The sequence below is a fragment of the Anoplolepis gracilipes genome, chromosome 7, assembly GCF_047496725.1.
Source record: "Anoplolepis gracilipes chromosome 7, ASM4749672v1, whole genome shotgun sequence".
Lineage (NCBI taxonomy): Eukaryota > Metazoa > Arthropoda > Insecta > Hymenoptera > Formicidae > Anoplolepis > Anoplolepis gracilipes.
In genome coordinates this window covers 7,706,887-7,732,667 of record NC_132976.1, presented here as the reverse complement: position 1 = coordinate 7,732,667, position 25,781 = coordinate 7,706,887, and the positions used below count along the sequence as shown (strand labels likewise).

The window sequence follows — 25,781 nt, the reverse complement described above, 5'->3', positions numbered from 1 at the left end:
GAGGCCGACGTCGTCGACGGCGCCGTTTCCGTTATCTGACTTTTGCACCATGTTGAACATTCTCATCGATATCTGTCAACAGACAAGAGAAATGTCATCCGGCTTATGACTGCAGTGTGTGTATATGTGTATAGGCAACATTGATTCCGTCGCATGTTTAATATTTCACACGTTTCGAGGGTTGAGATAAACCTTAATGGAAAAAGTTGTATTTTACTGGTAATAAGGTATGTACTTAGATTCAATACATAAGCGCTGTTTTATTTTTATCGCTTGCTGCGTTTTAAAGTTAGAACCGATTTAGAGTGGCAAAAGATATGAGAAAAACAAAGGTTTCCTTCAAGTGATGTAAAATAAGAGTGTAGAAGAAAATTTTTTTCTCTCCTTGTTTCATTTTTCATTTTCACTTTTTAAATTAAAACGTGATTAGAAATGAGTAATATTTAAATAACATTTTAAAGAATATTTTCGGAAAAAATTTACAATATCAATAATAATATACAGTCGGACCTCTTATCCTACGACATTTTCGGTCCGAAATCTTCCCCTTAAATCTCTGATCCTACGACAAAAATTTGAAAGTGGGGGTATAATTCCCCTTTCGCGGTCGTAGCATGAGAGGATTTTTTGTCGTAGGATAAGAGGTTTCGTAGCATAAGAGGGTCGTAGGATAAGAAGTCCGACTGTATGTACATATATGTGTGCATTATAATTATTTAAAAATTTTTAATATATACTTTATTATATTTACTTGAAAAAAATGATATTAACAATTGTTTTTTTTATATATACTTTTATATTAAACTATTTGTTTATATTACTAAACCTTAATGCATTTTAAAATTTAATTAGAAAAAAATAGAGAAGATGAAAATAAATAACGAATTTTTCTAATAAAAAAAAAAATATCTTTAAAATTGCGTGAAAATTTTTTTTTATTGGATTAACAAATTAGCGAGTCACGCAATAACGTTTAAAACGAAAAAATCTCGCGTGTCTTTCACCATTAATTTTCATTCTCACCAAATCGAAATTAAGAAATCCTTGATATTAATCCCAATAAGTAGAACACTAATTTATAACACGCTATTTGATTCAATTAGCTTTAACCCCATTCTATCTCTTTCTTTAGGCCAAATACTAAATTATTTTTCGACTTCTAAAAAAGAAGGAGAAATTTATACGGCGCAAGTATATGTCATGAACTGAAAATAATCGATAATAAAACAATTAGATTCATTCGCTATTCAAATGATTCGTCCATTTATTCGCGATCAGTTTAAACCTGCGCTCTCTCTCTCTTTTTCTCTCTCTCTCTCTCTCTCTCTCTCTGTCTTTTTCTTTTTCTCTTTTTTTTTATCAAGATCGATTCGATCGGTCTGTCGCCGAGACGACAACGACGATCTACATTAGGGCATAGGGATGACAAACACCTTTCAGGCAAAAGAGAACGATCGAAAGGTCTTGCATGTCGCGCCAGGCACCTGCGCAGAAAATGTCCTCATGGCCTCGGTAATGTTCCCAATTGATAAAAAAAAAATGAGATTAACCCGCTCCCAATTTATATCGTTAAACGTTAAACAAAAAGAATAGTATAATTTGTATAGATTCCTCAGATTATTTTTAAGCATAATACTAAAAGAATTTCTATTATTTAATTTCTTGGATATTGCTCTCGATATATCGTTTCTTAATTATATTAACAATTAATTACAAACTAAATGTGTTGGAAAATTATATATTAAAAGATTTAAATATCTTTTCGCAATAACTTGCATCTTTTGTTTAAATGCAAAGATAAAATTATAAAAAATAATGATTACATGTTATATATTAAAATATTCATAATATATGTTTATATATAATTTGCATACATTCGACATATATTTGCATTTACAATTAGAATATTTTATTCGTGATTGGTGAATCAGAAAATAAATCATTGAAAATCAGTAAGTTTAAAAAAATTAGCTTACCTCCACTCGGAATAACATATAGATAGTCTTGTGGCTTTGTATTTATTTTGTTCTTAAATTAATACGTTTCAAAATTTAAATTATATTATTTAAGATACACAACCCGTTTATTTCATTTCACTTTATTAAAAAGCATTTCATAAGTATCAAAATTTTAAACAATAATTAAACATTTACACAACGGAAATGGTATAATATTTGCACACAATAAAAAATATTAAAAACAATCTTAATAATTCGATATATTTTAAATTTAATTATTGTACACAGGAAAAATGATACACAGATTCGCGCTTATATTATATTTCGAATACGACTCGATCGAGACGATCGCGACGCGACAAACGAGGATAAAAAATAACAAATATATGTTTGAGAAAAGAGGGAGAGATATGTGATTAGACGAAGACGTTTACATTGTCATATGTAAACGGAGGTCAATCGCGCGCTCTCCGAAACACTTTCGACGGTGACTGTGTTCGTTCGATCTGTCATCGCGCACATATGCGCGAGGAATATGTTCGGTCGTGCATGCGCGCGAAACATCCTTCGGTGCCTTCGGTGGTCGGCACGAATCCAACGAGAGTGAAATATTTCGTCGATACACGCCCCCCCCCCCCCCCATTATCGATCACGACGGAATCCGGTGCGCTCTCGCCGTAGCAACCTCGCACGTGGTGTTCTCATGCCCTTCGATTCCGAGAATATTTGCCTTTTTTTTAGTACCGTTCTATTGTCTGACTTTTTTTTATGCGTCAATCCTCTTTCTCTTCGTTTTATCCCGTTATTTCTTGATTCTGACTTGTTAGTTGGGAAAATTGTCGTGGTCAACAGTATTTTACATTTTCAGGTTGCAAGTACAATAGAATTCGTGAATTATGAATCAGTCTTTCTTTTTTTGTTACTTTCTACGGTTAATTTTTTTAGAATTCTTTTGTTCATGTTCTTCTTCCATATTCGGTGGCTAAATGTGTGCTCAGTTCGTTTTAAATCCTGAATGTGTAAGCAAGGGCAGCTAAAAAGATCAGATCTCATGGCTGAATCAAGAAGTTACCAAAATAGAGCATGCAAGTAAGATTATATTTAAACAAAATTATAGTAATATTGTGTAAAGACGCCGCATGTTTGCTGACATATTCTCTACTTTGTATAATGTATTTACAACAAAGTTAACTTAAATTTTCCACTGATTTTTCATTTAATAGACATCTAATTTATTTTCTTTCAAAATTATTATCTCCGATAAAAATATTTTATGTATTTTTTTTGTATAAATGTGATGTCTCTCTTTTCTTTTTATGTTCAATTTTTATGTAAATTGTATTCGTACAAATTAAAAAAAATAAAGCATATACAAAGCACTTTTGTTCGCGCTGAGTCATACAACTTGCACACTGAAACTCAAGAGAATCATAGATATAATTCGTACGTACCGTTTGTATTGGAGTACATGCTTTATCGGTGCAAACACGTTTCATAAAGAACACGTATTCGAAGCCTGTTTCTTCCACTACCGTCCTCTCGAGGTTGGTCGATGGACAGCAAAATATTCGAGCAGACACGTCGGTACTCGGAGAACGCAGGATTCCTTTATATTTCTTTGTATTGAATGCCGTTTCTCATTATAAAATCTATCAGAAAAATGTTGAATTCGTTCTTGAAACTAAATTGATTGCGATGATTGATAAGGAAATAAAAAAAAAATTATATGTTTGTATAATAATATAATAAAATAACTGAAATAATTGCAATATCTAAAAATAGACTTTAGCGAGTAAAATATTAAATATGTGTCAGTAGTTTCATGATCGATATAACGCAGTAACAGATAAGAAATGATGACAAATTAAAATAACAAGAATTGAACAGTTTTCGTATTTATTTAGAAAATACAATTATTTAAAGTTATTTAAATGGAACAATCAGAGTATTATCAATTAAAATCATTTTGGAGCCTTGAGCTTTAATAAGACAAGGAAAAATATTTTTTAAAAATAAGTGAAAAAAGATTCCTTAATTTAATTAGTTAATTTAATCAAGAGAAGTTGTGTTGGCACAAAGGATCGAGGCACAAAATCCTTTTACAGATTATTAGCATCGGATAGAGGAATTTTGGTCGTAAGTGGTAACAAAATATATAATCTTTAATTAAATAATATAAATAATATAATAGTTTCAGTCTCTTAAGAAACTAATGAGACAAAATGACAACAAAAAAAAAAAAAAATAAATAAATTTGAATAAGGACACATAACACACAACTTGACACATCTGCTCCGATGCACGACCGGAAACCGACTAAGGCGCGAAACGGAAGAGCATGAGCCGAACCGAGCGGAATCGACGACGTGTATAGTCGCCGCCTCGTCGCGACATCTAACGGCTCTTTAGTCAACTAGCTGCTCCCTCTCCTTGTTGCGCACGTCGTACGCCGCCATTGTTAACCTGCCTCGCTTTGCGCCGCTCCGCCGCTGCCGGAGAGACGACGACGACGAGGACGAGGACGAGGACGACGCACGGGCGTACCGTGGTGTCAGCGAACCCCATTTCGTCTCTCGCGCGAGATCGCTGGACGACAGGCGTGTTATTCGCGTAGCCAAGTGTCGCGTTCGCGTACGTCGCGAGAATCGTTTCGTTACGCTTTTGTGCATCTCGGCATCGTCGAAACACCTTGTCCAGAAGGTGGGAGCGAGACAGAAAAAAGAAAGAGAGAAAGGGAGAGAGAGAGAGAGAGAGTGAGAGAGGCGCCCTGGCCACTCGCGAAGGATCGTCCTGTACGTTCCCTTCTGTCACTTTCGTGCCGAGACCGATACGGATCGCGCGGCGGCGTCTCGACCGATGCCCCGTCGACGGATTCAACCCGGTGACGGTACAACCGTGTTATGCGTTCGTTGTTAGTGCATCATGTGATTGCTTCCCCAGGGTATTATCTACGCCACGGTGACGGATACTCCGTGTGAAGGTTAGTTGCGTCGAGTTTTGTCCTTATGTCTTTGAGGGCGATCGAGCGGTAATTGCGATCGCACGACTCCTTGCAATTTTATACACATCGTCGATTTTCCCATTGGAGTCGATCCGGTCGCAACGATCGCATTGATTAGCCTTTATCTCTAATTGATGATTGCCCACCCTTTCTTTGATTGCGTCCGTTACTAGAAATTTCTTTTATTTATGTTTTTTTCCGTAATAAAGTAATTGTGCTTTTTTTCTATATTAACAATGAAACATACAATGAAGTATACAATTCTTTCTAAATTTTAGAAAGAGAAAGAAAAGCCAGATGAATACATTAGATTTTAAAACCTATTTTTGTTATGACTTGTTTTTTTTATGTCATAACCTCAATTATATATACACATAATATATATTCATAAATTTATATATATACAATTAATCATAATAAACATGATCGTATATCGATAGAAATAAAAATTTGTAAAATTAATCAGTTATCCATCAGTAATTAGTTATCAAATAACGTGATTTAGTGAATTCATTCTATCATTGCTATAAATTAACAGTCCTACATACTTATAGATAAAGAAAAAAAATTTAATCAAAATACAGTGCACTCGAGAAAAAATAAAAATTTAATATTACTATTATTAAATATATATGACGTAATTATTTCTAAACAGCTGTTATAAGGAATTTACTGCGAATAGCGTAATGTTTTTTGAATTTTGAAATAATGTTTAAAAAAAATTTTTTTTTAGTATGTGTGTGCTGACACAACTGTTATAAGAAAAATATATAATATATAAATATCTAATTTAAATTTCGTAAATTTTTGAATATATATCTCATCAATAACTCTATGCTGTTTCTTTTTCTCTTTTATTAATTATGCTTACATTTTCTGTCTCATAAATATAATGAGTATATATCTCAAACTTCCTATAGTTTGTTTTGCCAAAGTTAACTAATTTAGAAAGTTGACATTTTCTTAAAAAAAACGTGAAGTATTAAATTTTTCGAATTAGGAGCGATTGTAAACTCTATGAAAATATAAAAAATTGCAAAAAAAAAATACATGAATAGACTTTCTTTCTTACTCGTTTAAAATTTAAAATATATTTTAATAGAAATTTAATTTTCAACATTTTATTTTACAAACAATATTATATGCATATATTTAATTAATATTAAAGTTGTGAATAAAGATGATTTAATTAAATATTTATTGAAAAGAAATCATCATTAAATTTGTAAATATAGAGAAAATGAAAAAAATTATATAAAGTATTGATTGACAAGAACAGATTTAAAAATTATAGATTTTCTTAACAGATTTAATCTTGTATATCATTGGCATACTTTTTTTTAAAATACTGTTCGTCTTTTTAAAAATAAAACAGATATACATTCACACGCGAGAAAACAAGAATTGAGTTAAAGTATGGCTTGAAAAGAGCAGGTCTAATGTCTACACAAGCGACCCATGGGGTTGATCAATTGTATCAAGCTTTGATTGGCTATTCAATCGGCTAGCGATCTTCTTCCCCCCCTTACATACGATCCTCTGCATCGTACAATCGTAGCTGTAATAAAGATACAGAAGAGAGATTAAAGTCTAACCGACGGTGCAACCGGCTCGACTTTGCGGTTGCCTTTTGTCCCATTCCGGATAGTAGCCGACAGTTTTCCCTTACCGACCTGTTCCTGAGTCATCCTCAGGGTACCCGGAGATACCTGAGATTATCAAGCAATTTCATCTTTGATTTTTTTATTACATTTATAGAACCTCGATAAGTTATAACTGAGAATATTATTTTATAATGCAGGTATAACTTATCGCTCTATCTTTAAAAGGGTCTGGAATATAAAATTGGCTTAAATATTATTTATAAGATATATTTGACATGATTTTTGCTAAATCGACATTAATAAAGTTAATTATATATCTGCCAATTTGTTATAAGAGATAAGTTATTACGTAGACAATCATTATGGTAGTAACAAGTAATTATTATTTCATTATAGTTTATTAAAAACGTATTTCATAAAAACATATTTGATAAAACGTATATCATTTTTTTAAAACTCGCCATTACATGTACTATTATTATTATAATTATTACTTATTATACTTGTTATATATATTGCATTTATTGTTTGATTGATTTAATTAATTCATATTATAATTTCTACTAAAAAATATATTTTGTTACATATATTTTTAAATTATTTAATTCCTTAAATTTTATTATAAGTATTATTTTTGTTAATATATAAATTGTTCTATGTATACAAACTAATAAAATAATGATATGAATTGTATATTACCGAGGGGTTGGTCACTGAGGTAATTTTTGTACAAGGGCTAGGTAATTCAGCGCCAATTTCAGCAAAATTTTGGCTAATCCAAGGTTATTTTTGGTAAATCTAAATAATCTTTAGCGTTAAAATAATTTAAAGTAAAATTTCTTTTTCAAAATTTCTTTTTAACTTAAGATACTATTAGGTAATCTTAAGTAATCCGAGGTATAATTTAAGCGTAATCCGTATCAAAAGGTAATTTTTGTACATTATAACTGTTAGTGACCAACTCCTCGTATATTACATAAAAATTTGAATGTCAAAGATCATCATTGATCACTCTCTAATTAGACTCTAATAGAATCATAACTGGGAAGACCACACACATTTAATGTGATAAATGATCGTTTGCTATTATTCCTAGAATTGAAAGATCGATTCAAACAGTAAATGGAGTACATTAGTAACAACGATTGTATACAAAGCAACTTTAATGATAAAATAATGTTTGTTTTTTTCCAACCACATGAATCAATTTTTTTCGTTTGTTATCAAGATACATAAGACTGTTAAATTATCGTCAATATTTGATCACGTTATAGTGATATAGTGATTCATAAAGTGAATGAAAAAATATTCTTCTTGAAATAATCGTGAGTAAGAAATTAGAGCGGTATGTATATGTGTATATGTGTTGTCTATCTGGTATTTATTTATTTTACTCTTTATTTATTCAGTATGCCAAGTTGCGACAGCCTTAGAGATCAATAACCCGATCATATTTAAGATAAATGTAACGCAAATATATTGGTGATCTCGTCGAACCAGATATAGAAACTCGTGTTGCACATGTATATAACGCAAAATATATAAATTTTGAAAAGATCAATCGGAGTATTTTATGCGATGAATGTGTGCGTTAATTTTTTATGATTCAAGACACTTTTACAAAACAATATTAAAAATATTTTATATTTATGAGACTTTCGCGTAACGTAATAGCAGCCATATATGTATATATATATATATATATATATATATATATATATTTATTTATTTATTTATTTATTTATTCATAATACTTTGAAAATAATTAATTCATAATTATAGCATATATTGTTCATTGATTTGTTTATTCGTAAAGATATAGGAGGGGTTATCGCAGATCATTATGTTGACGTCTCTGAATAGTTCTATTTTATAAAATTTGCATTAAAGTTGCATCTTTCTCGCGACATGATTTATTATACGCAATTTATTACACATGATATAAAATATATTCAAAAAAGAAGATTTGTTCATTTTAGATTTATCGCGTTACTATGATAAGTATTTAATCAATATCTAAATTGAATAATTATCGTTAACGATATATTCTTTGTCCCTTTCAGATTATAGTCTTACCTGTAATATAGGTTCTCTCACTGCTATTGAATGTCGTTTCAGCCACATAATTGCTATAAAATAGACAAGAATAATGGCGATCGCGGAATAATTCAATATTAAAAGAACATTATTGCAACATTAAAGGATAGAATTTCAGAGAGAAATAACGAAGAAATTAAATTATCGTTTTTCGGTCTATTTCAAATAGATTTATCTTAAAGATAAAAATTGCAATTGTTTTACAATATATTTAAAAAAGTTTTTTTTTCGGAAACGTCAAATAAATGTCTGTTTTTTTTTTCCAAAATTAGATCATATCAGAAATATAATGCTCAAATGAAAAATTGAATTAAGTTTATAAATTAAAGTCTAAAAATGATTTCTTTATTTTGAAATAAATGAAATTATATTATTATGACAAATAATGCCCTTGCATTTTTATCAATGATTGCATGATGAATCGTTCTTTAGCACATGCAGAAATTATAAAAATCGTAAAAGTCTAAAAAGATGCTACATATATGAGACATATAGTGAATAGAGTTACATTATCAATCCGAACCGCTTGTGTGTGTCCAATAAGATTATTAATATCAAGTATGTTAGCGCGCGATCGAGATTGAGTCTTCCAATATGAAATGTCACGATCGATACTGCGTGACAGATGCATGCGGATATGGGCTATGAGTGCTCTCGCGTCTACGGAATGCGCGAAAGAAGCATTTTACGTCGGTGTTGCATTGCTAAGTTGTAACAAAGCGGTACAGTACACGTGTACTTATTAAATATGCATCCACCGTTCTTCCCATTCACGTGGCAATACGTACGTGGACGTTCGTCGTCGCGCCTCAAACTCTACCGTCGCTCTGTTGCGGTGGGTAACCACCGGGATGCGCTTTTAGTTCTATAGCCGATCGCCGCGATTCGCTCCCATTTCGATGTGATAGACGGTGGATAGTGCGTGTCTCGCGTCGCGAAAACTCGCTGCCATTTACCCTTTTTCCACAAGATCCGCGATCGTGGCGTCGAACGAGATTTTTGGTGAACCTTTCGATTATCGATTTTTGACAATCCATGGCGAAATAGCGCGGTACATGTAGTCGACTCTCTTCTCAAACATAAGGTAAATCTAAGATTTTTGTGGAAACAGTGCGAGTAAAGAGGAAGAAAAATGTGCAGAATAATTATGTATTCTTTTTATGATAGTTGTCTTTACTATCGTGTTTCTTTAAATTCTTTGGAATATAGTGCGTAAATAGTATATGTGTATATAATTACATAATTGTTTTTATAAAATCATCCAGATTTCACGGGATCACATTATGATATAACTGTAATAGGAATTTGAAATTGATATTACAAAAAATTAGTGATATAAAAACAATTAATGTTTACTTTTTTAAACCATCGGTGATTGAAAAGACGTTTGATCTTCTTACATTTATCAATCTTTCTTCGCTTTTGAACTTTTTGTACAAATCTTTTGTATCAGTCGGATTATTAAGATTTCTAATCTACAAGTCATATAGAACGGAATTATAGTTGAATTGTTGTCAACATATTGATTTTATCGAACAATTGATCAAGTTTCGAGACACATGAGCATATAGCGTGACGTAGCGTCAGCTTTACTGACGACGAACATAAGGGAGATTTCCGTGGAACGAGAACGATTGTATGGTGAGAAAATGTTATATGTACACGACATTTGTCCCCCTTTAATTCCACGCCATGAAAAGGGATTAGTTCGTTCCTTTTTCTAAATATTAATTTTATCAAGTAAATAATTTATTTACGATGCATGATGAAGCACATTTAGAATCATACTTTCTCTATATCGCGATGACAACTTTTCACATGTCTGTATTTTAGTATTTAAATAATAGAGTTAGCTTGACAAGTCCAGTGAGTGGAAAAAAAACCATAAATTCCAGTTTTTACTGTCTCGGACTTTATACGAAATAAGCTAGTAAAAATTATAAAAATTAATAATGTGTAAAAATATTTATATAATTTTATACAAAAAGATATTTTTATTTTAATTAATAAATCATACTAATTACTATATGTAGTTTAAAGAAATTCAATATAATAATAAAGTCTTTTAATTCAAATTTATACATGAAGTTTTTAAAACAATAATTTTAAAGATGCAAATATACTTTTTATGTTAATTTTTAGATTAATAAGGAAACTGTAATAGTAACAGATATATATATATATATATATATATATATATATATATATATATAAACAAAGATAATAGCAACAGAAATAAAAATTGTTATCAATATAAATCTGGTTTGCAGTTGGCTTTCAATATCTTCTAACAAAAAATTTATTTGTTACGTCGATTCCTAATGTATTACAGATAAACCTTATTATGTTGGATAAAACTTAAATTAGAAGACACTCTCTTAATTGGTAAATATGATATTGGTATGATATAAAAAGGTTTTCTATTTATTTTATCATTTTTAATAGAAAAGATCAGTTTTTGCTAGTTTTTTGGAAAATATTGATTTTTACTACTGGCTTGGATTTTATCCAAAAAAAATGTAGAATTTTACCAACCCTGTCAAAAAATAATATTAATCATTAAATTAGAATGCGCATAGATGTTATGTAGACACAGGATTTTCGCAAATATTTTCATAGAATGGAAGTGGGCTGTTCTGATTTTAAGATATTGATTAAATAAAAAACATATTGTATTAGATTAAAGTTAAATTATGTTAGAGTTAAATCAATAAAATCAAATTAAATTTGAGCAAAGAATAATTTAGATTATGCTGCTGTAGGATTGAAATAAATGATGTGATTAATAATTAAATACTCGAACAATCTGTCAATTTAGTTCCCATCTGTTTTAAATAAAACTAATTATATTTATAGATATTTTTGCTCATTAATTTAAGAGACATTTTCTTTGTACATCTTTTCTTTTAGATTTATATATTTTACAGAGGTATTTATGTTCAAAAATTTTTTCTTTCATAGAAACTAAATTTTATTGTATCTTATATTAATTTATATTTAATAATTTGTTATTACAGCTGCCATGGCAGAAATATTATATATGTACTTTAATATTCATTCTCACTTTTTTCTATCCCTATTGTTCATAATTCGTGGTTTATAGTCGGACACGTGGTTTGTACTACTTTACGTTACTTTACGTACCGATCTACTTTTAATATTCGCGCGCGCGCGATGTCATTCGCGATTATCTCTCATCGTGATAGGTTCTCTTTTCCATTCTTTAACATTATTTTAATAACAGCATATAGATTATTATCATATAAGCTATATTTTTCCTACGCTAGATTTCACACGATTAGTTATTTTTATGGTTGTAACTAATTAGTTAAAAAGAAAAAACTTGTACACGTATTGTTGATTTACGGAGAAAATTTTATATTAAAATTACTGTGGTATATGTAATAACTGTGACCATTAGGAATCATTGTAAAGTAAACTGCTATGTAAAATTATACAAATTACATCAATTTACGCAATTTTTACAATTTTACATACATAGCACTTCAACCTGTTACAGTGATCTCTAATGGTCCACAGTTACTACATACCATAGTAATTTTTAATATAAAATTTTCTCTATACTTGACTAAATATGCAAAATTAAGCTAAAAGCTAAAAAAAGATTATAATTCACAATCATATATCATATCATATCATATCATATCATATCTCACACACATATTGTATTTCAATCGGGAGACATGGTATGTCTTATCAAAGTATAGCAAACAGTCGCGTGTTATAATTTATCAGTAACATTCACTATTTGTTTAAATCACGTATCTTTTTTTTTTTTTGATTAATTATTATAAAATGCCACATAACTTTACAATATATAATTAGAGATCTAATTTTTCAATTATATACAATGTTATTTTACATCGTATATTCAATATAATGTATATACGCGATTGGATTTATAATACAATTATATTTAATACAATTATATTTCACCTCATAACTTCTTACTGATATGATCGAAGAAAAATGAGACGCTTTTGCAAATGCTCTCCGTGCGCGCCAGAAATTCGTGCACAAGACCGCTCTGCATATTTCAACGTGCGTATAATGAAAGTATGTACGTATATTTTCCAGGATGCAGGAACCGTCGTTCCCGCGCCGAAAAGGGCTCCTCACCCCAGTGTCGGTGTTGGTGCTGCTGATACTACCATTGGTCGATCTACCCTCTGCAAACGGTGAGTCACTTATGAACGCGCGACTATATATGCGTGTGTGTATGTGTATGTGTGTGTGTGTTGTGCAAATATGTATATCTCGATCTTGCCGAGCGCGGTCACGCTCACGTCTTCGATAATGCGCGAACAATGAAGTAATAGCAAATAATTACGTCTGCTCGTCCCCATAAACACGCGTCCTTGATTGTCACTTACATAAAGCGTCTTCTTTTCATGCCGACGTATCATGATGTTCGCTGTCACTTTAAGCCTTTAAGATCTGTTGCATCAATTATGTCAAGCGCAGTGCTATCGAGTGAAGTCACCAAGTCGGTGCGATGTCAGCTGGCATCAACTTTTAACGTTGACGCTCTAAAGAAATTACTACTGCGTTTATATTGTTATATAGGCACATCGTTTTTTTTTTTTTTTCTAATTAGGTATGTGCTAAAAATACGGGGGCAACAAGAATTTTTCATAGAGTTTATAAAAGTTATTTTAACAATTCTGTTAAATTGTCCTCTACAATAAATCTATATTACTTTAAAATTTGACATTTCATAGCTTTTATTTATTGTCTTTTTGACACGAATAAATAAAATGCGATATTAATCACTGGAATTTTTTTATTAAATTTATTTGCACAAAAATAACGGCAAATTGCATGATATTTGGAAATAAACGCGTTTGATAAATACATGGAACGATATTTTTTGTTGAGAGCTGAAATAATTTGTTTTCTATCAAAATTTGATTTGTCAAAAGCGACATTTTTTTATTTCATTTTTTATAGCTGTAACGTTAAATAGGATAATTATAATTCAAATCAAGGGTTTATTAAAATTACTATAAAATTAATTTCCACGAAATAAGAGTTTTTTTTATCTCACTCATTTTCATGCGGTGTATTTCTGGAAGAGAAACGCTAAGAACCCTTTTTTCTTAATGAGTTATCGCTCAAGAACTATTCATGTCCCTCGACATTATTGTCAAGGGAAATTCGGAGTCATTTCGGTCTCAGAAATATTACCACGTGGACAACCAAATGCACCTAACACGCATTGTACGAGGAGAGAGCATATTTAAATGTAGACTCGAGAACACCCCACTTCCGTTAAGAAGTCTATTCGTCATGTTTTCCCCATGAAGTTAAGTTGTCCGCTTACGTTTTCTCGTGTCTCTCGCACGCCTCTCTGTCCGATTTGGACTCTCTTACGCGCGAGAATCGTTCGCGCCGCGCAGATGAGACTCCGCGTGCTTGTTAGCTCGTTAACGAGTCGTCTCCCCCGCTTTCTACGGCTTCGCGCCTTGCATCGGGTCTCTCTGAAAAAGAGCTGTTAACCGCGCGTTCGAGGAGAGACGCGAGACGCACAAAACCGCTGTCGCCGTCTGTCGAGCGGCTGTCCGCGCGTCCGCGGTATCTGTCGCCGCTTCTTCTCATCGAAGACGAATACGAGAAAAAGATAAAGAAAGAGAAAGAACGAAGAGGATAGAGAGCGAGATGTCCCAGCCTCTCTCTCTCTCGGCCTGCGTCGAGATAAATGATGTTCCTCCAACGAAAGATGCGTGTCTAAAACGGTCGACAGCTCTTCCTCGCCCTTCTTCCTTTTCGCCTGCGTTCCACGTTGCTGGCTGCTCCGTTCGCCGCGCGCGATACACGTGCGCACACTGACACATATAAGGTGTCCCTGGAACCTTTATTTTAAAATTGATTTTTCCTATTAGATTGAATTATAGATATATATCGAATATATGCAATATCTTCGAGTTATAAACGATCGAAGGTGAAAGTTTGTTTTTTTTTCGTGAATTAAACAAATATAAGTGACTCTCAAGAGGGTGAAAACGCTCATTTAAATTTAAGTAACTCCGTCGCTTCTCTGATGACCTCTGAATACTTTAGCGCCCTAATTAGAGATGATTAATGTTGGTTAATGTTACTTTAATGGTCTTTCCCACGAAATTCCCCCCCCCCCTGGAAAACAGCGACTACATTTTCGCCGATGCGTCCGTCATTAATATTAAGGATCGGTTCTCTGGGACACCCCGTAGACGTTGTCGCGTGTGTATCCCATTTCCCTTCGCGCACCCTCCGCCGTTCCTCCGCCCTCCCTTCCCCGGCTATTTCTGACATTCGCCACCGTTCGCGCCGCCGAGCAAGCAACCACCCCGAAATGTACGCGAGCGTTCGATCGAACGCACTAAACATCGTGCGCTAGTAAATATATACGCACTGCCGAATACTTGGACTTTAACCCTTCGGCCAAGGGCATTTATCGCTTATCCTCGTGGGGACCACGATCTATAATATCCATATTTTATAAACCCCAAAAGGACGAACAGATCGAAACGATTCCATTTCTGAAAATAGAAAGTCATTAATTCATGAAAGTCGAGTTGACATCAACTTTGAAGCCCAAATTACACATTATTTGCATTATGCAAAATAACAATGGCTATGAGGTAAAAAAATTCAATATCATATTTCAATGACAATTTATATATTACATGCTTTTATACTTTATTGATTATATTCTAACGAAATTGCAATACATAATGGTTCCCCTCTTTCTCTTACATTTTTTATGACAATAATATTACAGTACTAATGAAAGTTTCAATAATATATCTTTTTCATATTTTCCTTTGATAGAAAAAGCATTGGAATATTTTTATCTTTTTTTTTTATAAACATGAAATGTAGTTTCCATATATATCTTCATATATTTATTTTATATTATTATTATTAGGAAACTATATTTATCACAATATATGTTATTTTGCCATAATATCTTGAAAATAATAAAGACTTACTCTCTTTAGCGGGACGCATCTGGCGAAATGCCTTCAACAGATTGAAACGCCTGAAGAGCTTAACGATACTCTTCTGCCATTTAGAATCCCAAGAACGAAGGCTCTCAATCATCCACGACGCTTTGCTCTCTATCAGCTAACATTCTACTTTGTATGTCTGAAAACGTTCCCGCTAGAACGTCCATGTTCTGTTGTCTGGCAACTTTTCACTAGATCATCCTGGCGGTCGGTGACTAAGACAAACAGGCGACGAAGGCTTGGGAAATGATGAGCGAGTCGTTAATTTTTTTTTTCTAACTCGCGCATTCCGAGCGTTGCTTCTCGCTTCGCTACGCACATGCAACGCAATGCAATGCAATGGAATATGCTGGCCAGTCTCATTCTTCATTCCGACTCTCACGCTCCGACCGCAGCAATCGTGATATTGGGTCCAATAGCAATTTTCTAATCGTCCGCTCTCCTCTTAATGAAAGCCTCGACCACGTGGAGCCTCTTAATTCTCCCAATCAAGCGAGCCTTCGCCTTTGGATTCTTCACCTGGCTCGAATGAACGTAGAGTTTAATCAAGAAGGAAATAATCTGTTTCTAAAGTAGAAGCATCATTATATCTGACAAATCAACAATTAGGATATTTTCACAATTTATTATGCGTCTCATGATGCATGAAACAAAACTCATTTCTGAGATCTGACTTTAGGTTTTATCCTGCACTCAGAAGTACGTTTGTAATTATGTAATGATTTTTCTCGTATAATATATATATGTAATATCTAAAATATTAATAATACTTTTGAAAATATCAATGGCGTATATTGCAAATTAAGTTTTATGTGATTAATATTTTAGATTTTAATTTAACAGAATTTTTTAATTTAAGAACAGAGAGAGAGAGAGAGAGAGAGAGAGAGAGAGAGAGAGAGAGAGAGAGAGAGAGAGAGAGAGAGAAGTTTAATTACAAAATTATATTTAAATTTGGAATCTTTTTTTCGATAATCGATTTTATTTTTTCTTTTTTTTTAACAAAAAAATTTTACCAAAAATTTAAGAGGAATTTCAAAGAATTCAAAACTAAACACGATAGACATTCTATAAATACTAGATTTGATTTCTTGTATTACTATGTAATTCAAGTAATTGTGTATCTACAGAATTAACACATTAGAATTAATCACAAAGTGTCTTTATGAAAAGCCTCCCCTTATGTTTCAGGATCTTGCGAGTTTCCATCAAGTTGGTCGGGAGAATGGTACCAGTATGGGAAACCCACACTTACTATAAATACAACCGTTCTCGGAGATAGAACCTGCATCGAAAGAACGGATGACAAATATGTCATTTTGTAAGTACTCCCTCATCTAACAATAAATATCAGAAAATGATATTAATTTTCTTTTTGTTATCAACTGGTTTATTATTAACGACGAAAATTTTGTTTATAGCACCGACAATTGTTATCACTGTATGATTATCAACGGACGACATGAGAACGTTATTCAATATCGTGAAGGTATGTTTATTCTTCAAAATTTAGTAACATTGAGATTAAATATGAAATATAATGTTCACAGGCTTTTTACGAAACTAGTCTTTTTATAAAGTACTGAATCTTTGCTGGCCAGTTTTTTGTAAAGAAGCTAAATTTATAAAAAGCTTGTGATATTTAAGAGAGGTCTTTAAAACCAAAATTATTTTCTCTAGGATGGTGCAGCCCAGATCGAACGAGTTTGGAAGAAATGTGTAGTTTGATCACTTCGGATGATACACTCTATTCGATATTTCGCGTGAACTCCAAACCGATATCCTGTCCATTCAGCGGGTCGTCGTTCATATTCACGTATAATCGAGGTTACGGGGAGTGTCTATTGCCTATAAGTCTCGCGGAGAAATGTACGGACGAGAGTAAGCTTCTCCTCAAGTATCAGGCCTGTCCAGACGTTGAAGGGACCGAGAGTAACAGTACGTTGATCATTGTAAAAATATTACCTCGTTTGGAAAGATTTAATTTATCGCACTTAATATGTTACATCGTACTTTTCACACATATAAAAATACTTTGTTTGACAAAAATTGCTTTCGGACATTTTAAAAGTAACGACTGCAATAAGATAATTTTGATATGGAGTCTGCTCAATAATATTTTTATGATCTTTAAAAAACTTATTATTTTAATTAATTTTTTCAGTTTCATATGAATATTATTATTCTGTTCTTATGACAGTTTTAAAAAGTTAAAGTATGTATAATTAAATATTTTGAACAGACCTTTTTTATATAATATATAAAATTTTTTAAGTTTATTTTAAGTATATTATATGCATAAAGTTATTTTTATGTTTTATAAAATATATTTGATTGTTTGCAGCCGAGGAGTTACAATGTCTTGCCGTTTGGAACGATGGTCGAAATAAATATCTGATGGGAACTCTGAAAGGAAGGAGCGTTCTGAGCGATGCAAAGATGTACAGGTAAAACATGTTTTAATTTCATATAACTATTATTCTCAAGTATAATATAACGTGTTATTTTCAAGTCCATGACAGCAGCGGCTTTTCGCTGTTGCGATTTTGTCATAACATACTTCATGCATCAAGTTGCGTATTTACGTCCGTTGCACCTGTACGCCAGATGTTTGTGTACTACGGTTTTAGCATGTCACATTTTAGCATGACGTTTACGGCACTAAAAGATTATAGCTAATAAAACAGGGTGAAAAGATGATTAACTGCTTATTTGTCATCTTTCACATAGTCATATTCTTATTCTAATTTTATATATATCCCTTTTTATTCTTTCGTGAAATATATATATATATATATATATATATATATATATATATATATATATATATATATATATATGTGTGTGTGTGTGTGTGTCCGTAAATGCGCGATAACTATATAAAAAATAAGAATAAATTATAAAAATTTCTGATAAATTTGAAAAATCATCAAATAACACGCTTACAAATTCATAGGTGTTTTCTGTACGAAGAAAGGCCTCATCATCAGGGAAAGACGATTTATTTGCTTGCCCAGTCTGGCGATCCTACTTGCAATGGTTTAACCACTGTTTCTGAAGGTTCACCCACCATAAAGCTCACTAAAGGTAAATTGTGTGAAAATATCTTTTTCAAAATCAATAAAAATTTTTATTTAATTTTACATATTTCTTTGTTAACAGTCGATAAAGAACATAGTAGATGTAAATATCCGACTTGGGTAACTCAGCACCACGATTGGCATTCTCTCGACGGTACGAAAGACTATCACTTCACGAATAAGAATGCCACTCTAAAAATAAAGGCACAAGTACAAGATGCCAATGGTGAAACGTTCCATGAAGAAAAAATCGTTTGTCATAATTTAGAAAAGCTGCGTCTGAATGAAAATGTGCAGGGGAATAAAGTAAAATTGGTCGCTCATGTCACCAGCGGCTGGTAATTTTTTCAATCTTTTTTTAGTTTTTAATACATATTATATTAGTTTCGCCAATTGAATCTATTCTTACTTATAATTGCAGCGACATTGGTTACGTTTGCATGATATTCCACAAAAGAGACAGTAATATTATTGAGATACAGCAATCAGGTGAATATACTTTATGTATGCTGCATTAAATTAAAAATCGATTGCGCGATATATACGAAACATTTTTATGTTTTTTTTTTTTGAATGTAGATCAAAAAGCTATTATGCCAGACGAAGCATGCTCCATTTCCGATCCTTCCAAGATGCCGTATACGACCTTAATAAGTAAGTGCTAAGCCATGTTATATCATTGCTCATGAATATTGATATAGGATTGCGCGCCTGATAGGTACCGCGCATTCCACGTTGTTACGAGTTAGTGGGCGAATAGCAAAATGCATATGCAAATCACATCTATTTTCATTCTGCAGCTACCTTGCAGCTATCCTTGCATCAGAGAAAATGTCCTAATCCAGGACGATACGAGATCCTGGATTTTGCTCCGTCAGATATGATGTTGACTGCCATAGCTAGGCGACAGCGGCGTAGCGACTTATCGAGAACGACCAAGAGGCGAACTTGGCAGGACAATACCGAGGACACGGAGTGCAGGAGTACAGACATTCAAGTAGGCTGCACTTCATCCGATCAAACTGAAATGATAATCACCAATACATGCGAAAACGAAGAGATTGGTAAATATGAATCAGTTTTATTCAATCACGATCGCTTTTTATAATCTATAAGAGATGTGTCTATGCATTTACATAAAGCAAAAAAACTAAAGACTGATATATTTTGACAGCCTATTTTTGTCACGGAAGTTGGGAGGAGAAAGGAACGTGGTACACGATAGCCTCGCAACGGAATTCCGAATTCCCAGCCAGCCTAGGGCAAACGTTTTGTTTTTCTATGCGCCTTGAAGGTGTTAGGGAAAAAGTTTTGGGAAGAGGCGGTAGGCAGAAGCAACAAGAGCAAGAATTATGGTTATCTAGGCCAGCGCGTACTTGTCGAGAATCCAAGGATGAATATATGTATCGACTGTCAAATCAAGGTAATTATAAAGATATTTTCACAGAATTATTATAGAATAGCAAAAAATTAATAGTATAAAGATTTTTTGATCATGAATTATTTTGAAATTAAACTTGTATACAAAATTTATTTGTAACAGGAATTGTATTCGATCATGAATGAAAATAACGTTATAAGATAATGTTGCAAATATTAAACAGATAAGAAAACTGTAACGAAAAATAAATATTATTAGAATAACATTCGTTTTTATTATAATATTGAAAAAGGCGACATAATTACTTTGTCATAGCTTTGTAATGCATTATATTATATATTATGTTGAGTTTAAATGCTTGCAAACATCCTAGGTAAAGTATAAATATTCAAAGCTTATATTATGTTACAGGAGTGTGTGAAGACTTAACAAAGGCAGCTTCTAGCGCAGCATTTGCTCCATCGTTGTCCCAGCCTTTGTTTATCTTAAGCATAGCAGCTTATGCCGCTATTAATACGCTACATGTATTACTCTGGAGATGATCTGCAGCTATTATGTAAGAACTTGAGGTACTATAATAATTTCCAGCACGACTTCTCAGGTATTACGTGTTTCTGGAAGTGTATATAACTTACATACAGTTTGATAGCTACTGAACGATTGGCGAGTTGTCAGTATATAAGAAAAAACGATATCGGGTACGTGCAGCTAATAACTATTATCAATATATTATAATTTCCGTTTCGTTGAAACAGCCTAATTATGCAAATTAGTAATTATGAGTGTTCTCAACGAGATTATTTGTACATGTTCGCGAGTTTTGTACACAATTATTTTTTATAATATCGCGAATTTTGATATTTTAAATGTTTATTTTAGTATACAAAATTTGCTTTAAAGTACAAAATATAAAATGGTATTTCGTACTTCAAACAAAATTTATGTCATACATATGTATATGTCGTACATATGTATTTGGAATCTGTTTTAGCTCTGATAATATTTTTGAGATTACGAAAGTGTGTAGTTTACGCGGCAGCCTCGAATCATGACCACTTCTGAATATCTAAACTTGAAGACTCACATGTATATTCTTAAGTACCGCGCTGTAAATACGACCAGGGTATAAGTAATCGAGATATTTTAATTGAGTTATTTTCAAGTGAAAATTGAGATATGCTATGTAATTACAATTTGACAGAACTCGTATCTAATATAAAATAAAGCAAGGGACAGAGGTTTTTTTATCTCTTAGCTAGTATATACAACAGTTGTACATAATATAATTAAAATATTGTATAAAGACTGTTTTTAAAAGAGTATAACAAGTATACCATTCACAATATTGCATATTGTCACTGAAAGTGCGTACATTTTCAAGGACATTCTCGAGATTGGCCTCGCAATCGAAGATCCGCGTATGTATAATACTCGTATTACATTATTGTTCATAAATTTTTAATTTTGTGAATTGGAATAATCAAAAAACTTAAAAAAAAAAGTTTAGAAAATAGAAAAAATTATTTCATGTTTGTTTCTATAAAAATCTATTACACATCAATACAAAATTTATGAAAAATGGAACTAAATGAAATTTAAATTAAAATTACTTCCAATTATAATTCTATCAAAACAACATTTTGTTGAAAAATATAACTCTTAAAGTTGCATAGAAGAGATATTTCTCTTGACACATTTTTCTCGGAAGATTATTATCTTGTGATTCTAAAATTGATGATTTTAGTTTTTGAAAAGTTAAAGATAAAAATTATTGTTCTGTCGTATTTATAAACTTATTGAACAATGCTGTGCATCGTCAAAGATTTTTGATAGGCCTAACATATAGATGGCCGAGTGTAGTACATTTGCGGATGCATTAATAAGACACGTACTTGTCACGTGTGAATATACATAGTGCTTTTGCATTTCTGATACAGAGATAGTGGATGTCGAAATAAATCAATCGCGAATTTCGTTACCTTCTATTTATCATCGACGTCATCATACTCAATTCAGCATATATATTGAAATTCAAAATGTATGGCCTCTTCAATTTTCATCATCGTACTCGAATATCGGCAAGTTTCGATCCGCATCACACTAGATTCATATATCACGATGAGATATTTCCTTTCAAATATCGGATGATACATTTTTTTGACAGTTTAATACGTACGTAAACTCTTGCAAACATTACACGTATTGTATAAATATCAACGAGTCACGAATTGTACTTTTTTTCTATTACATTTTCGCAAATTAAGATAGTGAACAATTATCACTAACGATATTTACACATATAATCTGGCGATAAATATCTATATCGTGTAAATCAGATAATTTCGAATATAATTTGTATCTTTATTTTATTTTTCTTTATATTTCTTATAACGTATTTCAATTTGTATATGGATGCAAGATTCATTATATTTTTTTATTGAAAATTATTTCAGAGTATTTTTATTTTGTCGGCAGTGTGTATGACGATATTAATAATCATAAATTTTTAACATTTGCAAATACTGTAGCCAAATAGATAATATGGCTAGAGTAATAAGATTTAAAAATATCAATTGGTATAGAGTTGTCTGCACGACTGGAATCTAAAATTTATTGATTCGTATTAAGCAAAAATAATAACATAATCTATGCGATATTACGAACGAGGGAGAGAAAGCCAAGAATACGGTCCATCACGCGAAGCTCAATAGTTTTCTATTTTTATCAAATTACACTCTTACATACATACATATACACACACTGCAATTGTACATATATAAAGTTTTATTGATCATACGCGTATATATGTACACACAGATATATACTTGCATATATGAAACCACACGTGTTACAATAACTATAGGGGAAGCGAAGAAGGGATAGAAGAAAAAAGTACGTAGAGGAACTTGTGAATGCGCGGACATTTTAGTATGAATTTCGTCATCCATTAACTCTATAATATATTCATCATATATAGACGTAAATGTAACAGCCAAAAGAGAAACGAAACTGAACTCTAAAAACACATTTTTATTGTATATATCGTATATTTTCTAAATAATGGACTGTTCCGGAATTCAGGAGATTTGTTAAAGTAAGCGAAAGTGTATGGATTCGTATTATATTAAATATTTGAGCACTTAAATAACGAAGACAGATTCTTATTTTTATACAGATAGGATGGACTTATCGCTATGTCCTAATCTCCCCACACACACGAAACTTCACACGGTAAAAACGAAAACGTAGTCATATATACATACGAGTAGATATTTTACAAATAAGTTTTGTAATTACTGCATTTATATCGTTAGCATTTTATCTCCGAAAACAAGAAGCAATTCTCAACTAGACGCCTAGTTTATTGCCGTCGCAAACATTTTTTTATTATAATTAATAATTTTTTTTCAGCATATATATTATATTAATATTTTATTCTATTTTTTGTACAACTCTATTGTTTTATATATATATATATATATATATATATATATATACACACACACACATATATTATATATTTTGTGTGAGAGACACGAGATATCTAATAATAATGACACAGTGCAGGCCTTGTTACTTTACGCGCGTTTGAAAATGCGAAGCAGAAACGACAACCGATATGCCTTAAATATACAATTTCTAATGCCTTATGCGAATCACAAAAGTATGAACGGTCGGTTACTTTCACACACTGGAACGATTCCATGTTCGATTTCCTTTGATAAAATTCGACAGGACTGATACACATTGCGTGCGTGCGTGCGTGCATATATTAATGATATTAAATTATCACATCTCCTTACACACACAGCGTACGATCCCCCCCCCATATAGTCGATATGACTGTATTGAATTCCGGAAACAGATATTACACGATGTAACTTTAATACTTCTAAAGTAAGCTCTAATTTATAAAGTGTGGAAATGAGTAATTGAAAGTCGCGAGAAACGCTCGCGCAAAAACGAAAAAGAGAGAGAGAAAGAGAGATGATAACCCACGAGTTTTGTACATCCACATGCGCACACGTATATTTTGTTTATTGCTGTGATGAATTATGTATATTATGAATATTAGGGTGTAAGGCGGTTTGAAAATGCGGCTTTTCTTGCCATTCTAATATAATTAAAAGCATTAGTCACACTTTTCCCCTCTCCCGCTGTTCGAATGTAAGCCTCTTTGAAAAACCTTACGGAACGACGACCTATTTATCCTCGATGTATTTAATTGTACGATATTTACGGCATACTTGTAAAGCGCCTTGGATAAACGACTCGTCCAGAAGGCGATTCGCCGCAACGACAATTTCGTATTGGAAAAAAAAAAGATCCGATTTATTTTGCTACACGCGTGCGGGAATTATGCGAGAACAAACTACGCCGAGTGTATGTTTATCCTCGCGCGAAACTGACACGGTACTTACTCAACGACGCTAATATAACAGGAAGACTTTTCTTAATAAATAAAAAGATTATTGCCAACATTTTTTTGTATCGACGAAGTCTCTTCCTTCACTTTTTCGTTGCTTATAATCGATAGCGTTGTGTAATTACTATTGTCAAATTACTTTCTGTTGAATCGCAGTTTTATAATGATAAGTACGAAACAATCAGTTGGTGTCGCCGACTATAGTATTGCGATTCTATAATTTTTAACGATAATATCGATAATCCTTACGTGTCTTTGCGCATACATTTTGACATGTCATACGCAAAAATAGAACTACAATATAGGCTAATTTTCTGAGAGTAGATCTTCCTAATTTTTATATCGAATAAAATAATTGTTTTGAAAGATAGAAAAAGCAAGGTAAAATCAATTGATTTAAATGAAACTTAAAATTAAAGTATTGTTATAAGCTTAATATAAGATTGGATCATAACGTTTGATATAATTTTAACGCCACAAAAGAATTGACACATTAACTAGTATATTAAAAGCTTAAATTATTAAAGTTAAAAAAAAAAAAAAAAAAATAAACATTTGCACCAGCTTGTATATCTATGATGTGAGCAAAAAATAGATGTTTGAAAAACGAAAAATAATCGCGAAGCAAATATTTAGAGGAATGCGAAATGCAAGTAAAATAGAATTGTAATAATAGCCGGTCATATATAAAAAGGAATATATTTCTATCATCATGCACATTCTAATTTTTACACAGCTTGATTTATTCCGCGAAAGAAATAGTAACTCATTCGCTCAATCTCGGCACGTAACGACGATTCGCGTGACTGCAGCGAATTCATTTTCTTCTCGCATGCAAGATTCTGAATGATTTAAAGTCTGTTGGTTTAACAGCTACAACAATGTTGGTGTTAACCCTGTTAAATTAAACTTTCTTTTAGATAAGTTGTGTTAAACGGAGAAACGTTTTATGATTAACTAATTTGCAATTTGTGTTGGGAGAGAAAATTTCGTTTCGCTAATTTTATTAATTTATTTTAATTTTGAGTTGAATTTATTGTAATTATTGTTGAATTTCATCTGAATTAACTTTTTTATTATTGATTAAATTCTTTTTTTTTATTAATTATATTTTTTTTTCAATATCTATTATCGCAAAAGAATAATAATATATAAAGAAAATAATCAAGACTCTCAACATTAATTTTATATTTGTTAATCATTTATTTATCAAAGCTTATCAAT

At 31.9% G+C, this 25,781-nt stretch overlaps 1 protein-coding gene across 4 annotated transcripts; it reads left to right on the top strand.

Moving 5' to 3' along the window:
* The first annotated feature begins 67 nt into the window (after window positions 1-67).
* LOC140668037 (uncharacterized) lies at window positions 68-24,612 on the top strand. Of its 4 annotated transcripts, none has more exons than XM_072896569.1 (13): window positions 68-227; window positions 12,759-12,859; window positions 16,862-16,991; window positions 17,092-17,159; window positions 17,351-17,608; window positions 18,015-18,117; window positions 18,627-18,757; window positions 18,833-19,088; window positions 19,172-19,239; window positions 19,330-19,404; window positions 19,551-19,814; window positions 19,925-20,173; window positions 20,543-24,612. In XM_072896569.1, the coding sequence occupies exons 1-13, from the start codon at window positions 154-156 to the stop codon at window positions 20,671-20,673; spliced, it is 1,908 nt and encodes a 635-aa protein (XP_072752670.1). In that variant the 5' UTR covers window positions 68-153; the 3' UTR covers window positions 20,674-24,612. The 4 variants fall into 4 exon arrangements, with proteins under 4 accessions (XP_072752670.1, XP_072752669.1, XP_072752671.1 ...); XM_072896568.1 differs by lacking the exon at window positions 68-227 and adding an exon at window positions 2,907-3,047; XM_072896570.1 differs by lacking the exon at window positions 68-227 and adding an exon at window positions 4,250-4,938.
* Window positions 24,613-25,781: the final 1,169 nt, after the last annotated feature.